The 15212-nt window shown below is 41.9% G+C and overlaps 3 protein-coding genes across 3 annotated transcripts in view; all 3 read right to left on the bottom strand.

Moving 5' to 3' along the window:
* Positions 1-4281: 4281 nt before the first annotated feature.
* On the bottom strand, positions 4282-6568 carry LOC113157159 (ependymin-1-like). The gene is made up of 6 exons (XM_026352465.1): positions 6427-6568; positions 6261-6295; positions 6018-6155; positions 4771-4957; positions 4599-4692; positions 4282-4478 (listed from the first exon to the last, which is right to left on the bottom strand). Exons 1-6 carry the CDS (start codon positions 6491-6493, stop codon positions 4349-4351), a joined length of 651 nt encoding a protein of 216 aa, XP_026208250.1. The 5' UTR covers positions 6494-6568; the 3' UTR covers positions 4282-4348.
* A 1401-nt stretch (positions 6569-7969) lies between these two features.
* On the bottom strand, positions 7970-12186 carry LOC113157155 (alpha-protein kinase 1-like). The gene is made up of 6 exons (XM_026352460.2): positions 12162-12186; positions 10388-12089; positions 9777-9924; positions 9533-9695; positions 9034-9220; positions 7970-8842 (listed from the first exon to the last, which is right to left on the bottom strand). The coding sequence occupies exons 2-6, from the start codon at positions 11868-11870 to the stop codon at positions 8637-8639; spliced, it is 2187 nt and encodes a 728-aa protein (XP_026208245.1). The 5' UTR covers positions 11871-12089; positions 12162-12186; the 3' UTR covers positions 7970-8636.
* A 1434-nt stretch (positions 12187-13620) lies between these two features.
* Positions 13621-15212, bottom strand: part of LOC113157158 (ependymin-1-like) — a 2287-nt gene continuing 695 nt past the window's right edge. The window contains exons 4-6 of the mRNA XM_026352464.1: positions 14110-14296; positions 13938-14031; positions 13621-13817 (exon numbers count right to left, since the gene is read on the bottom strand). Coding sequence (XP_026208249.1) covers positions 13688-13817; positions 13938-14031; positions 14110-14296 — 411 coding nt within the window. The 3' untranslated portion in view covers positions 13621-13687. The remainder of the gene's footprint in view (positions 13818-13937; positions 14032-14109; positions 14297-15212) is intronic.

Raw genomic sequence — 15212 nt, forward strand, 5'->3', positions numbered from 1 at the left:
CTGGGCTAACAAGGGCTGCAGGACCAACTAAAACAGCGCTAGCTGCAGGACTAACATAAGAAGCATTAGCTGCAGGGCTAACTAACACTAGAACTACTGACTTTTCTGGTCATACCTAGAAGTCCGGCAGTGTGGTCAAATGACAACCTGGCCCCCTGTGGACAGCTGCTTTTATTATGTAAAGATGGACGTGTGTCGTTACCGGCACACGTCGGGGTGGGGGCAGATTGGGGGGAGGGTTGTTGCTGAGACACCACAAGAGGAAGGGAGGCCCGCTGAAGCTCTGCCTCACCAAGACATCTTATGGAGACATCCACACACATGTTGTTGTTTTTTCCGAAGCGGGATGACAAGTCGCCTTTGGTGCTTTATCCGTTCGTCACATAACAAATACATAGAACTAACGAACACATCCACACAGTGAGACACGGAGCGAGACCGGACACCGTAACACGCCGTCGAAGCAGTTCTCCAAAGCGGGACTACAAGTTGTCTTTGTCTGTAAACTGGGTGCAGTTCTCCAGTGCAGTGTTATGATGCCAATGTTACAGTGATGATATTCTTTCATGGAGAACTGTTGCACATTTCCCACTTCTGAATGGTAATGGCCTGATTTGGGCCATCAGGCCATTCAACCCATGGGTCAGTGGCCCACCTGATTTCCATGTCTGTAGATGTGAGAACCAAAAGACCCATAGAAACAGACCAACGAATAAAGGACCCAGTTTAGCGGCAAAGACAACTTGTCGTCCTGCTTTGGAGAACTGCTTTGACGGCGTGTTACGGTGTCCGGTCCCACTCCGTGTCACAATGTTATTATTATTGTTATTACTGTTATTATTCAGAAACATGTATGTGTTATGTGACCAACAAATAAAGCACCCAGTTTCCGTGTCACACTCTTTTTATAAAAACGTACACCCCCTCCGTCACATTGTAAATGTGTCACAACGTATTTGTCTCAGTGACACGCATTTGTTTCGTCCCGTTATTACAAGTAAGCAGCTGTCAGACATACAACTGAATGACTCTGGGTCCTGTCCTGGCTCTGGAGTCCTGACTTCGAGCCCCCACAGGTACATGTGGGGGCTGGGGGCGCGGGGCATGGAAGGCCCGCCCACTTTCATTCAACAGCTGCACAGGAAAAAAGGCAACTTAAGGAGCAAGAGCTTGGAAATCAACCCCCCACACCTAGTCCTGGAAAAAGAGCCGTGTGCCAGGTGAAGCACTGCTGCACTGTGAACCTCACGACCAAGAGATGTGCTGGTTGCTGTAGGTTCACATGTGGACAGTGGATCAAGCAGAAGCCCTGGATGTGTCACTTCTGCCATTGTGATTTTTTATTTGTTACTTTCTTTTTTGCACATTTGTGATAGGGCGTGGTTTTTGAAAACATATTAGAGTGAGAAATTCACATATACAACTCTACCTCTGGTAATCCCCGCCCCTGTTGAAATATTTCTAACAAGTACACCTCCTTATTTACTGTGTTGTTTTATCCAGATTATCGTGTTTTTGCTATGTAACACTAGAACAGTAGCTACCTGCAGAACACTACAGGTTCTGTTGTTAGCTTTGTTAAATCGTTAGTATCCAGCTGGTTGGTGTAGTGGTGACATCACCACCTCCCATATGGGAGACTGGGGTTCAAATCCCAGCCGTGGTCTACCACCTGTAGGGGTCCTTAGGCAAGACCTACCCTACCCTACTTGTGAGTCGCTTTTTTTAATATAATATTTTTTAACTGGAGAACTGCACCCAGCTTAGAGACAAAGACAACTTGTCGTCCTCTTTGTTGAACTGCTTCAACGGCGTGTTACGGTGTCCGGTCCCGCTCCGTGTCTCACTGTGTGGATGTGTTCGTTAGTTCTATGTATTTGTTATGTGACGAACGGATAAAGCACCAAAGACGACTTGTCATCCCACTTTGGAAAAAACAACAACATGTGTGTGGATGTCTCCATAAGATGTCTTGGTGAGGCAGAGCTTCAGCCGGCCTCCCTTCCTCTTGTGGTGTGTCAGCGACAACCCTCCCCCATCTGCCCCCACCCCGACGTGTGCCGGTAACGACCATCTTTACATAATAAAAGCAGCTGTTCACAGGGGGCCAGGTTGTCATTTGACCACACTGCCAGGCTTCTAGGTATATTGTCATTTGACTGGTCTGTCGTAGTTCTAGTGCTAAAGCAGCATGGGTAGCTGCAGGGATAACTGAAGCAGCATGGGTAGCTGCAGGGATAACTGAAGCAGCATGGGTAGCTGCAGGGCTAACTAAAGCAGCATGGGTAGCTGCAGGAATAACAAAAGCAGCACTAGCTGCAGGAATAACAAAAGCCGGGGACCAGAGAGTACTGGAGGAGGAGAGCAAAGGGTGCTGGCTAGGCAGGGCAGGCAAACAAAACCTTTGCTTGAAGGAATTCAGAGAAGCCATCACAGCGTCTTTAAGACACTGGAACTCTGGATACGGCATCAAGTATCCCTTCTTCACAAAGGTCCTGATTGCTGCCCTGTACAGCGCCTCGAAACACTTGGGGTCCACACCCGAGTGCAGCCAACCGACCAAATGCTCAGCACTGCAACACAGGTCCAAATACTCCTCCTCCAGAATGTCTGCCAGGCCCCCATAACAAAAAAAACTAGGACAGGGAGGAAGGGTGTAGCGACCAGTGGCGGAACGTGGTGGTTCCATGGTCGCAAGCTGGCTGGTTTGTTCTGTTACGAACAGGACAAACGGGACCAACGAGTACCAACAAAAGCAGGTTTATTAACAACTCCTAGTCCAAAAAATGGGGAACACGGGGAAAACACGAACCAAAACCCCAACAAAAACATACAAAGTACCAACCAAAATAATTATTAGACAAAAATACAAACCACAACTCACTAATTCGAAATACAAAGTAACAAACAAAAGTCACTGCCCAAGACAGGAGAACGTAAACGGACAAACGAACCAAACAGTACAAAGTATCAACTAAAAGTGCTGCATTAACGCAGATGAAACAACGAACCAAAAAACACAGACTGAATGGACAAGGTAACAAACGACAGTCACTGCTCTAGCAGGCAAAAACTACAGTAAAGACACAAAGTAACAAAACCAAACGCGGCTCACGGCTGACAAACAAGACAAGACAAGACAAACAGAGTATTGCCGACAAACGAACAAACATACAAAACTGACTAGAGTCACGGAGGACACAGAGCAAACGAGAAAGGAACACCATGAATGACCAGCAAGGAACTGAGGACTGAGGGGTGCTTATAAGATGGAGGGATGTACAGGTGAACTGAATGAGTCAATTAGTCCAATGTGTTGAGAGTGGGGGGAAGAGAAAGTCCATATGTGGGTGTGGCAGGAAGGTGAGACACAGAACAAAACAAAACATAACAAACAGACAGGGGCAGAGGGAGGAATTGTAACAAAAACTACCTTAAGATGGGAAAAAACACTCTTTACATCTTGCCAATACATGTGAAATATAAATTGTGATTTGTTAATTCACCTCTGTTGTGTGTTGCAGACTACATACTGTAAATTTGCTAGTTGGTCAGAAAAAAACCTTTTAATTTGAATTTTTATTACGTTTTAGAAAACAAACAAGCATTTCTGGAATTGGAGTTGTAATGTAGAATTTTAATGTTGGCGTCCATCAAATGTTGCTTGACTGCTGTAAATCTGTGCATCAGATTAACAAATGATTTATCAAGTTTGATTATCTTTATCATAGTTTCAGATTTTTCAAAGATTCTGTTTGCATTTTGTAAATTATGAAATATTATGAAATATGTAGGTTCTGTGACTATTACTATTCTGTATTTACCATGAACACAAAAACCAAGGGAAATAAATAAGGTCAATGTATAAAATGTATTCATAATGAAATGCGCACAGGCACATCAGTGTAGTCAGTGGGAGTATACGGAACCTGTTAAAGCCGGCCACAGTAATGCAGTTTAAGGTCATCCAAACAGATTTCTTTTTTCCAGGCAGATCATCACCTCATGCAGGACCACGTGTTAGCTAACAATTACCTAATAACAAATCCAGCTGGGTAACATGTGGAATCCCCTGTCTGGCAGTCAGCTGATCATTCTTTGTGAGTTTGTCACCAGTGTCACTGTCAACAACTGCTTCCTCATTACAGACTGTTTTTACATCTGTATTCGACAAACCAACAACCAGAAAAATGCCAAATAATGACATTTGCAAAATTCAGCAAGAACTAAGATGTTTTGGGTCAGGAGCAAAGTTCATGTAGACATTTAACACAGCTGTGGTTCAGTGGTTTCACTTGTTTTATTTCAAATCTCAAAGCAGGTTTGACTGAACAGTTAAAGGAGGCTCTCAGTCCTTTTCAAAGAGCAAGTTGAGGAAGTGTTTTTGCTCCGCTTCCGGTTTTATCTCTGCTTGTGGGCAGAAGCTTGGAGGGTTGAGCAGACTGGGGTCTGTAATCCCAACAACGTTGTTGAAGTAACTAGTGAACAGAAAAATGCATCAGTCACTAAACTGCATGGTCACAGTTCAGATTTTCAAAAGGTTTCAACACACCTGTCATTATTATGTTATTCTTTTCTAGTGTTCATGTTAATCTTACTTTATGATCACCCATCCAAATTGGTCAGTGTCAGTGTCGAACAAAGTGCTGATAGGAAAGCATCCAAATTTAGTGACATGGGTTATGAACTTTCCTGGAGAGAAATAAGATAAATGTGTTAAAAAACTGTCATTGAATAATAGACTGCTCTAACAGTCACATCCTCTGTCACCTGCTTTTCCAGGCAGAGCTATGGTCCAGGTGGTGATCTGCAGTGTTTCATTAAGTACAGATGAGCCGCCCAGGAAAGCGTCGCCCACATGGAAAGCAGGTTTTTGGATTCCTATAGGCTGGAATTGTCCCTTCAGAGGCAACGTCTGGCAGGTTTGGTTAGAATTGAAGATGTTATACACGACGCCCTGATGGATGAAAGTTGCCGGAATGAGGATGAGAGGGATGCATTTTTATATAAAAAATGTTATTGGATTTTTTTTGTGCTATGTATACATCAAATACATACATATAAAAATACACAAATTAAAAAAGAATGGCTGGTTTTAGCACTTTATAAAAGCCCTACAATACCTACAATTTGTCTATACATTTTTGTCTTGCCCATTCTATGTGGGCATTTGTTTCCCATCATCATTCTGTTGTTGTATTTATTGTATTTAACTGTTTTATCTCCTCTTATAATTTTTCCCGCAGCTGTAAATGTTTTGATCCAAACTCAGGCTCACTGAGGACACAACTAAAATGTCAGGTGAATGCGGAGTGGTCTGGGGAGATGGAGATGCACTGCCACTGGGTTGATGACCTAGGTAATAGGAAAGGGGCTGATGAACTGGGGAACAGCTTCTTGCATGCAGCCTTGAGGGAAATGTCAGATGCTGAGAAGGCCGCACATTGACAAGGACGATAAACAGGAGCGGAGGAATGATGCTTGTACTGTCTTTCATAGGAACCAGAAACTAACTGCTGAAACTGACTAACCTATTAATGGAGACTGCTAAGGAAGCTATCTGGGTTTTGTAAGTAGTTTGGGCTCCCTCTACCCGAGCCTCCCAGTCACACTGGCTCCCAGAACTCATAGTTCAAGGGTTGCCAGATCAGGGTTTCAGCAGAGAGGAGGTGAGTGTCTAGAGGAGAGGCGACGACAGAACAGATTGTGGACAAAACACAGAGAGAGAGATGTCTGCAGAGACTGGGGGGAAAGTAATCACAGAATATTCAGAAGCATGCCAACGAAGCAGGTCAACAATTCAGAAAGTCAGCGTGAGGGTTAGCAGACAATTCAAAATCCAGAATCCAATTATCGACGTCAGAGCAAAACAGGCAGGGGCAAGAGCAGAGACTGGAGACCGGGACAGTGACAAATAAAATGAGATCTCTGTGCTTCAACAAAATGACACTTTTCCCCTGTGTTTAGGAGCCAACCTGTTCTAAAATACATATTGACCATTTCACCGCTTTGCTCACCTCTTTGTAGTGCAGCAGAAAGTCACGGACGGAATTCTTGTTTGCGTTGGAGCTCTTCTCCGTGAGACGGATCCGTTGTCCCACTGCATCATACAGGTACTGCATGTGGATGGGCGTCACCTCTCCTTTCTGTGCGGACTGGAGAGAGACGGTCAGTGAGTTTCCATCGGCCTCTTTTACTCACTGGAATTGTGCTTAGTCATTATGTTCATGTCCTCACACTCTGCCACTGTAATCACTCACCACAATGAATTCTCCAGTCAAAAGAGGAGGAGTTGCTGTTTGAAATCACAACACTGCATTAAGTACACTTTTAAAATGGTAAAGTACAATTAAAAACAGCTCTTAGTACAGATATTGTTATTGAAAACACACTGAATGACATGAAAAGTTAGTTGATTTTTCTTACTGCATGGTTGAGGCCTCTGGGCCAGACAGCCTGCCAGTAAGCACGTTAATGCTACGAGGAGTCTCATGTCTTAGTTTCAGGCAGCCACAAACTCTCTGTTGCTCAGGTGGGGACTCACTTCTCTATATATTCTGTGAGAGGCTTTATTGATCCCGCAATGGGGAAATGTTTTGTGTGTTCACAAACATAGACAACACACTGTACTAGCATGAACACAAAATGAGACTTTGGTTGACAGGGAGGAGAAACACGTGTGATAACAGCTCAGTGAATCACATCCCTGTGAAACTATACCGAGGTGTGAGACCACACATCATGTCGTCAAGTGGTGTTTCTATGAATCAGTATATTATATTTTAACACTGTGCAAAGCTCACTTCTCAGTTTCCAATACTGTTGTACAGTTTGATTGTAGGTAGAGGAGGAACACGTTTAGTCTTTAGTTATCACCAGTGAGTAGAACATTGGTTATAGTGAACTGCATCTCAGTTGTGATGCATCGAAAAAGGTTTAATGGGTAAAAGGTCAGAAGAAAAATACTTTCACAACATTATAATCTACAGTTATGTAGCTGAAAGTTTGGAGTGTTTGTCAATCACAAATAAAAACGTAATGTCAACAAGCTTATCTGACCTTGAGCCCCACGCAAAGCCACCTGACTGGCTGATCCATAGTAGTAGACGTAAATGATTTGAACATCCAATCAGTCCTATTGATTTGGGTCTCTACACTATTGTATTCACCACCCCGTTGTGTTTCAGTAGAAAAGATTATGGCTGATTCATTTGCAACCTGTTTACATTTTACATGCTATTACTGTTGCTGGCACGTCTCTGAGGATGGAAATAACAAACACGAGCGTGTTAACATAGGCAGTGAAAAAGAGCCTTTAATCAAACTACTTTACACTCACTATCAGTTATCAGGGTCAGATGATTCCTGCTCTGTTAATCCAGTTAGACAACAATCCAGACAGAGTGAAGAGAAACTCATACATACCAAAACATGGTAACAAACATGTGTTTCAAAAACAAAACAAAGCACAAGTATTACCTTGACAGAAAAAAAACAACATTCAGTGATCACATCTTTCCAAATTCATGAACTGCTTCCTCACTCAAACTCCTGCACCGTAAAGTACTGCTCTCTCTTTTCCACATGCTTTTTGTTTGCACTTTGGGCTTCTTTATTGCCTCTGATCCTGGACATTTTGCCATAATGGAGGTAAAACTTTAATCTCAAGTTTATTAAAATATCCTTCAGGATAATGTCAGGGTGGCTGTCTGCAAGCTGAAGCTCAGGAGACGCTGGAGGATGCAGCAGGACAACAAGCTTGTGGCAACCACCTGGCACATTTTTGATTTGGGGCTACATAAATCATTATGGGTTATTGTGTGTATACTGAAGGGGAAACACTGCATCTAAAATTAGCAAAAGGAGAAGGTGAGTCAATACTTTCTGTATATATACATATATATATATATATATATATATATATATATATATATATATATATATATATATATATATATATATATACAGTACAGAAAAGTTTGGACAAACCTTCTCATTCAATATTTTCATGACTATGAAAATTGTAGATTCACACTGAAGGCATCAAAACTATGAATTAACACATGTGGAATTGTATACATAACAAAAAAGTGTGAAACAACTGAAAATATGTCATATTCTAGGTTCTTCAAAGTAGCCACCTTTTGCTCTGATTACTGCTTTGCACACTCTTGGCATTTTCTTGATGAGCTTCAAGAGGTAGTCACCTGAAATGTCTTCCAACATTCTTGAAGGAGTTCCCAGAGATGCTTAGCACTTGTTTTCATAGTCATGAAAATAAAGAAACCCCTTCGAATGAGAAGGTGTGTCCAAACTTTTGGTCTGTACTGTATATATATAATTAATGTCATCCTGAATGTTTTTAGATAAACTTTGTAACTCAGCTAAAGTAATGCTTGCCTTTCAACAACCTGCTTTAGTATCTACAAGACTGTTTTAGGCTGCAGTGTGGTGCAGGTCACCAGGATTAGGTGGCTGAAAATATGTCATTTATATTTACTGTAACATTACATCAAAATATACAAAAATACAGTACATTAATTGTGATAGTGGCCATCTGAGTTAAATTATGTAAAACATACTCTATGTTCTTTAGTTATTGATAAATACTAACTAACTAATATTTGCACAACCAGTCAATATCTAGGAACATGAGGCTGTTTGACCACTGGAGGTAGTTTGAGCAGCTGACAAATGCTGTTGCACTCTGGCCCATGTTGCTCTTCCAGGAAGTACCTAAGACCTCTGTCAGCAAAGTTGGAAGGGCCCCTGGGGGTTTTGATGGAGTGGATTTGTGGGTCAGTGAGGTAGGTCAGCCCTTTGCCATTGGCTGTCACCCATCCTAAGAGAAAAAGGGAGGATAATGGTTGTATTTTCTAAAAGAATACTTGGGAAATCACCACACACTAAAGGTTTCAGTAAGAAAAAAAAACACACACACACACACACACACACACACACACACACACACACACACACACACACACACACACACACACACACACACACACACACACACACACACACACACACCTTGAAGGTCTACAACAACTTCCTGGCAGCATGAGTACAGGTAGGTGAAGTGCCCGAAGGCAAGGCCGTATTCTGTGGCCTGGAAACTCTTGTCCTTCTTTCCAGTGTTGTTGGTCAGTTTGACGAAATCTCCAAGCATGAATGGCTCCACCGTGACACAGCCCGCTATGTCATCTCCATTCAAAATCTATTCAGAAGAGGAACGGAAGATGTAACTGAGTGTCTACTTCGATTTGTATGACACACATTAATATTACAGCAAGATTCCAGTTATTACTGTGGAAAAAAGCGCAAATAATGCAGTAGATTCTGCCAAAATGGTCTTACTTAAAAAAAATGGAATAGCAGACATAATTAAGATAATATCCACCGCCTTTTTCATCATAAGTTCCCATTTTTAGTACATTTTAGATTAGTAGCCAAGAATATATTTCAAGCTGTAAACTGACTAACTGGAGGAAAAGCTGTGCTTTAGCCAATGTTTATGTTTGAGCCTCACCAACAGTGCTTCTGAGGGAATGTAGAAGATCTGAGCCATGACTTCTTTGTCGTAGAGACTCTTATTGAATTCAGTCACATAGTACTGGGCCGTCATCTGTCTCTCCACATCTTTTAGGTGAAACTGGATTTGTTTTGGTTTCAAATAATCTTTCCCCACGTAGCTTAAGACACATATAAACAGACAAAATAAGACATAAATCATCATATTGATTCATTCAAAGCTATAATGCGTAGCTGCATACCTACTTAATCTCTCCTCCTGGTGTAGAAACTGTACCCATATGGCTGCTCTCTGTTTGCCCTCCACCCCCATTGGCTTTCCAATGTAAACACAGGTCTCCCTGGCTGTCCACAGACCTGTTGCTTTAGAGAACTTTAAATGCAAGGCACCTGCAAAAATTGATGGACACAGATACGCAAAAGGTTGCAGTAAATGCACTCTTTAAGATGTGGTTGGATTTGTTATACTCTAAAATCTTCCCAGCACAGTAAATCTGAGGCTGTATGCAGCATGCTGACATTTATCAGGCATGTCTTCTTAGTGTGTGTTGTTAAGCATGTGTAGGCATAGAAACATTTGCTAATCGTGATTAAATACTAAATGCAGCTGTGGTGGATGAGAATTTCATTTGTGTTGCATGTGTAGAGACATAAACTTCACAAATGCAAATGTTTTCTTGAATATGACGTTAGACCAAATGCATACTGCCAGGCATTACAACTCATCCTCTTTGCAGTAATAATGCTCTTCTGGACCATGCAACACTGACAGTGCTACAGCCAGTTTGCTGGACATATCGACTACCTTGATGTATAAGACAAATTGCAACAACAAGGGGATTTCATAACTTACTGTAAGCAGTTCTGTGCTCCTTAAGTTTGAATTGTGTCTTGTTACTGTGCAGCCTCTTCAGCAGGCATTCATTGCAAACTCCAGCCAGAAGAGCTTGGTAATCCTGACGTGACAAGGAATACTGGGCCTTAGGAACAGCACTAGTTAGAGTGTTGTGCTTTAGGCAGCTGTAGCATGAGGGGTTCTTCCTCTGGGGGCCGTTCACTTTTTCTGTAGAAGGGGCTTCACTGCACCGTCCACTTGAATTGTCCTCCAGCATCTCAAATGAACTATCTGTGGTTTCAGTTGAGGCACAATGGGAAAACTTTGGCTGTGGTGTTACAACAACATTCTTAGCATTTGGTTTGGTTGATACAGAATCAATCTCAGTGTCCATTTTTGGGTGAACATTAAGACCCTCCTGAGGGTGTGGACCAGAGGAAGGTCCTTCCCCTCCAGGTGTGTGGTTCTTGTATATGGAATCATGAACTGAATTGCTGGTTTCAGAATCAACAGTTTCCAAGAGGAAGAAGCTCCCATCAGACTCGGGTGACTTGCTGCTTTTGCCGGGCCCTTCTACTGATAGGCTAGTTGGCTGATGCTTTCCAATTGTAGGGGACTTCAGGTCAGCCGAGATTTTCTCCCATGATGACTGGGAGCTGAAACTGTCAGTGAGAGAGATGGAGGATGAACTGAGATTCAGCTGGGATAAGGACTGTGGTGTTGTTTCAGCTGCTGATGGTATCTGTGCTACACTGGCAATATCATCAATCCAGTCCTCCACAGTGTCCAGTGTTTCTATTCCAGCTTGAATTACTTCGAACTTTTCTGAATTACTGCTCACACTGGAGGAGGAAGTGGAGGGTACTGCAGATCTTGGGACTGTTTGAGAACTGATACCAGAGTTATACCCATGAATATTTTGTGCCTTGTTTTTGTCAGTGGTTTGCATTAAGCCATCTGATGTTTCATCCTCGATCTCAGTGGTCAGACAACTCACATTCCTTCGATTTGCTTCTAGTTCGACGCCACTGCTTTGAGTGTATGCACTGCTGCTGGGTCGAGGAGACCCAGAGCTACTAAAGGAGAGGTTCTGCCACGAAGAGCCAAGGTTATCTGTGCTATCTATAGTGGTGCACAGGTCAGGCTTATGAGGTGGATGCACAACAGATGAATCTGAATGTTTGGGTGTATCTGCTGACACTTTGCTGGTCTCGGTGGTACATTCTGTGTTGAGTGTACCAATAGTTGTCCCTAGTGCGGTTTTACACAGCTTTGCTCCATCTATCTCATCTCCAGTCCCCTTACATTTGGAGTTGCTGGTCTTGCACAGTGATGCGTGATACTTGTGGAATCTCTGCATCACCTTAAAGAATCCTTCCAGAGTAAAATTTACTGATGTGCCTTCGATGTTTCTGTAGCTATCCAGAATGAAAGACCCCTTGTCTGAGTTAAGGAAAGGTTGAACTTGCAACAGAAGCTTGACTTGGGCAACCAAATTCATGATCTCAGCACAGAGGCTATCTCTGGCTTCTGTGTCTGCATGGCAGTAATCATAGAAAATGGCCAATCCTTTTTGGCAAGCTTGTGTCGCCTGCGCCACAACCTCCCGAGGAGTGCCGAGCCATTTATGAGCAACAGTGAGAGAATATGCAGTCTTGAGGAAGGTGTGAAGCTCCTGCTTACTGGTGACCAGCTCACCCTCTGATTTGCTGAGTAGACCAATTGCAAATGCTTCTCTAGCCTTCAGGAGAAATGACTGCCTTTGGGAGTCAGGGCACGTCACGGAGAAACTGTACGATAACAAGCAGGTCCCTTGAATTGCCTAGAAAACAAGAAGAGCCTCTCAGCAGCCTCTTTGAACTGTTCTCTCTGGTTCTTTACTTATCTCTGTTGTGCAACTTTTATCAAATTTATTTATATCAACTGCAAGCCACCACAGTTAAGTATTTACTGCAGGGATGTGGTTTTGAAGTGAGGCAGCCCGCAGACAGACACGCAAACAAAATAAGGACTCTCATGTTGTCAGGTGGTAGAAACACTTGTCTACACTGAAGAGTAAACCTACAGAGTACAGTGGCTTCACGGTGTTTACTTCCTTATAAACCAGCAGGTGTGGCTCCACTGCCAGGTTTTCTCTGAATTCTAAATACCTCTTACAGCTGACATGTCAAAATAAAGGTCAAACAGATGCTTGTAGCAATACTAATGAATTAAGATGCTTTTAATCTCCCTGGACTTTTCTTATACAGGAGTTAAAGAAAAGAAATTTAGGGTTTATGTAAAACTTTAGCACTATAGTAGAAAAAAAACATGCCATTCAACAAGAGTTTAATGAAAAGTCAAAAATAAAATAGAATAAAATAAAACAACAACAATAACAAAAATGTTACTGATCCAACTAAAAACTACCTTAAGATGGGAAAAAACACTGTTTACATCTTGCCAATACATGTGAAATATAAATTGTGATTTGTTAATTCACCTCTGTTGTGTGTTGCAGACTACATACTGTAAATTTGCTAGTTGGTCAGAAAAAAAACTTTTAATTTGAATTTTAATTACGTTTTAGGGTTAGCATTTCTGGAATCGGAGTTGTAATGTAGAATTTTAATGTTGGTGTCCATCAAATGTTGCTTGACTGCTGTAAATCTGTGCATCAGATTAACATATGATTTATCAAGTGTGATTATCTTTTTCATAGTTTCAGATTTTTCAAAGATTCTGTTTGCATTTAGTAAATTATGAAATATTATGAAATATGTAGGTTCTGTGACTATTACTATTCTGTATTTACCATGAACACAAAAACCAAGGGAAATAAATAAGGTCAATGTATAAAATGTATTGATAATGAAATGTGCACAGGCACATCAGTGTAGTCAGTGGGAGTATACCGAACCTGTTAAAGCCGGCCGCAGTGATGCAGTTTAAGGTCATCCAAACAGATTTCTTTTTTCCAGGCAGATCATCACCTCATGCAGGACCACGTGTTAGCTAACAATTACCTAATAACAAATCCAGCTGGGTAACATGTGGAATCCCCTGTCTGGCAGTCAGCTGATCATTCTTTGTGAGTTTGTCATCAGTGTCACTGTCAACAACTGCTTCCTCATTACAGACTGTTTTTACATCTTTATTTGACAAACCAACAACCAGAAAAAAGCCAAATAATGACATTTGCAAAATTCAGCAAGAACTAAGATGTTTTGTGTCAGGAGCAAAGGTCATGTAGACATTTAACACAGCTGTGGTTCAGTGGTTTCACTTGTTTTATTTCAAATCTCAAAGCAGGTTTGACTGAACAGTTAAAGGAGGCTCTCAGTCCTTTTGAAAGAGCAAGTTGAGGAAGTGTTTTTGCTCCGCTTCCGGTTTTATCTCTGCTTGTGGGCAGAAGCTTGGAGGGTTGAGCAGACTGGGGTCTGTAATCCCAACGACGTTGTTGAAGTAACTAGTGAACAGAAAAACGCATCGGTCACTTAACTGCATGGTCACAGTTCAGATTTTCAAAAGGTTTCAACACACCTGTCATTATTATGTTATTCTTTTTTAGTGTTCATGTTAATCTTACTTTATGATCACCCATCCAAATATGTCAGTGTCAGTGTCAAACGATGTGCTGATAGGAAAGCATCCAAATTTAGTGACAGTGGTTATGAACTTTCCTGGAGAGAAATAAGATAAATGTGTTAAAAATCTGTCATTGAATAATAGACTGCTCTAACAGTCACATCCTCTGTCACCTGCTTTTCCAGGCAGAGCTATGGTCCAGGTGGTGATCTGCAGTGTTTCATTAAGTACAGATGAGCCACCCAGGAAAGCGTCGCCCACATGGAAAGCAGGTTTTTGGATTCCTATAGGCTGGAATTGTCCCTTCAGAGGCAACGTCTGGCAGGTTTGGTTAGAATTGAAGATGTTATACACGACGCCCTGATGGATGAAAGTTACCGGAATGAGGATGAGAGGGATGCATTTTTATATAAAAAATGTTATTTGATTTTTTTTGTGCTATGTATACATCAAATACATACATATAAAAATACACAAATTAAAAAAGAATGGCTGGTTTTAGCACTTTATAAAAGCAATACAATACCTACAATTTGTCTATACATTTTTGTCTTGCCCGTTCTATGTGGGCATTTGTTTCCCATCATCATTCTGTTGTTGTATTTATTGTATTTAACTGTTTTATCTCGTCTTATAATTTTTCCCGCAGCTGTAAATGTTTTGATCCAAACTCAGGCTCACTGAGGACACAACTAAAATGTCAGGTGAATGCGGAGTGGTCTGGGGAGATGGAGATGCACTGCCACTGGGTTGATGACCTAGGTAATAGGAAAGGGGCTGATGAACTGGGGAACAGCTTCTTGCATGCAGCCTTGAGGGAAATGTCAGATGCTGAGAAGGCCGCACATTGACAAGGACGATAAACAGGAGCGGAGGAATGATGCTTGTACTGTCTTTCATAGGAACCAGAAACTAACTGCTGAAACTGACTAACCTATTAATGGAGACTGCTAAGGAAGCTATCTGGGTTTTGTAAGTAGTTTGGGCTCCCTCTACCCGAGCCTCCTAGTCACACTGGCTCTCAGAACTCATAGTTCAAAGGTGGCCAGATCAGGGTTTCAGCAGAGAGTAGGTGAGTGTCTAGAGGAGAGGCGACGACAGAACAGATTGTGGACAAAACACAGAGAGAGAGATGTCTGCAGAGACTGGGGGGAAAGTAATCACAGAATATTCAGAAGCATGCCAACGAAGCAGGTCAACAATTCAGAAAGTCAGTGTGAGGGTTAGCAGACAATTCAAGATCCAGAATCCAATTATCGACGTCAGAGCAAAACAG

Source organism: Anabas testudineus, chromosome 18 (genome assembly GCF_900324465.2).
Source record: "Anabas testudineus chromosome 18, fAnaTes1.2, whole genome shotgun sequence".
In the NCBI taxonomy this organism is placed as follows: Eukaryota; Metazoa; Chordata; class Actinopteri; order Anabantiformes; family Anabantidae; genus Anabas; species Anabas testudineus.

Coding starts and splice junctions, on each gene's coding strand:
- LOC113157159 (XM_026352465.1), bottom strand. CDS start 6,493: ATGAGACTCCTCGTAGCATTAACGTGCTTACTGGCAGGCTGTCTGGCC. Junction 4,693..4,770: donor AGCTCTGCCTGGAAAAGCAG/GTGACAGAGGAT, acceptor ATTTCTCTCCAG/GAAAGTTCATAACCCATGTC. Junction 4,479..4,598: donor TTTGGATGGGTGATCATAAA/GTAAGATTAACA, acceptor TCTGTTCACTAG/TTACTTCAACAACGTTGTTG.
- LOC113157155 (XM_026352460.2), bottom strand. CDS start 11,870: ATGAATTTGGTTGCCCAAGTCAAGCTTCTGTTGCAAGTTCAACCTTTC. Junction 9,925..10,387: donor GGAGCACAGAACTGCTTACA/GTAAGTTATGAA, acceptor CAATTTTTGCAG/GTGCCTTGCATTTAAAGTTC. Junction 9,221..9,532: donor TTCCCTCAGAAGCACTGTTG/GTGAGGCTCAAA, acceptor TCTTCTGAATAG/ATTTTGAATGGAGATGACAT.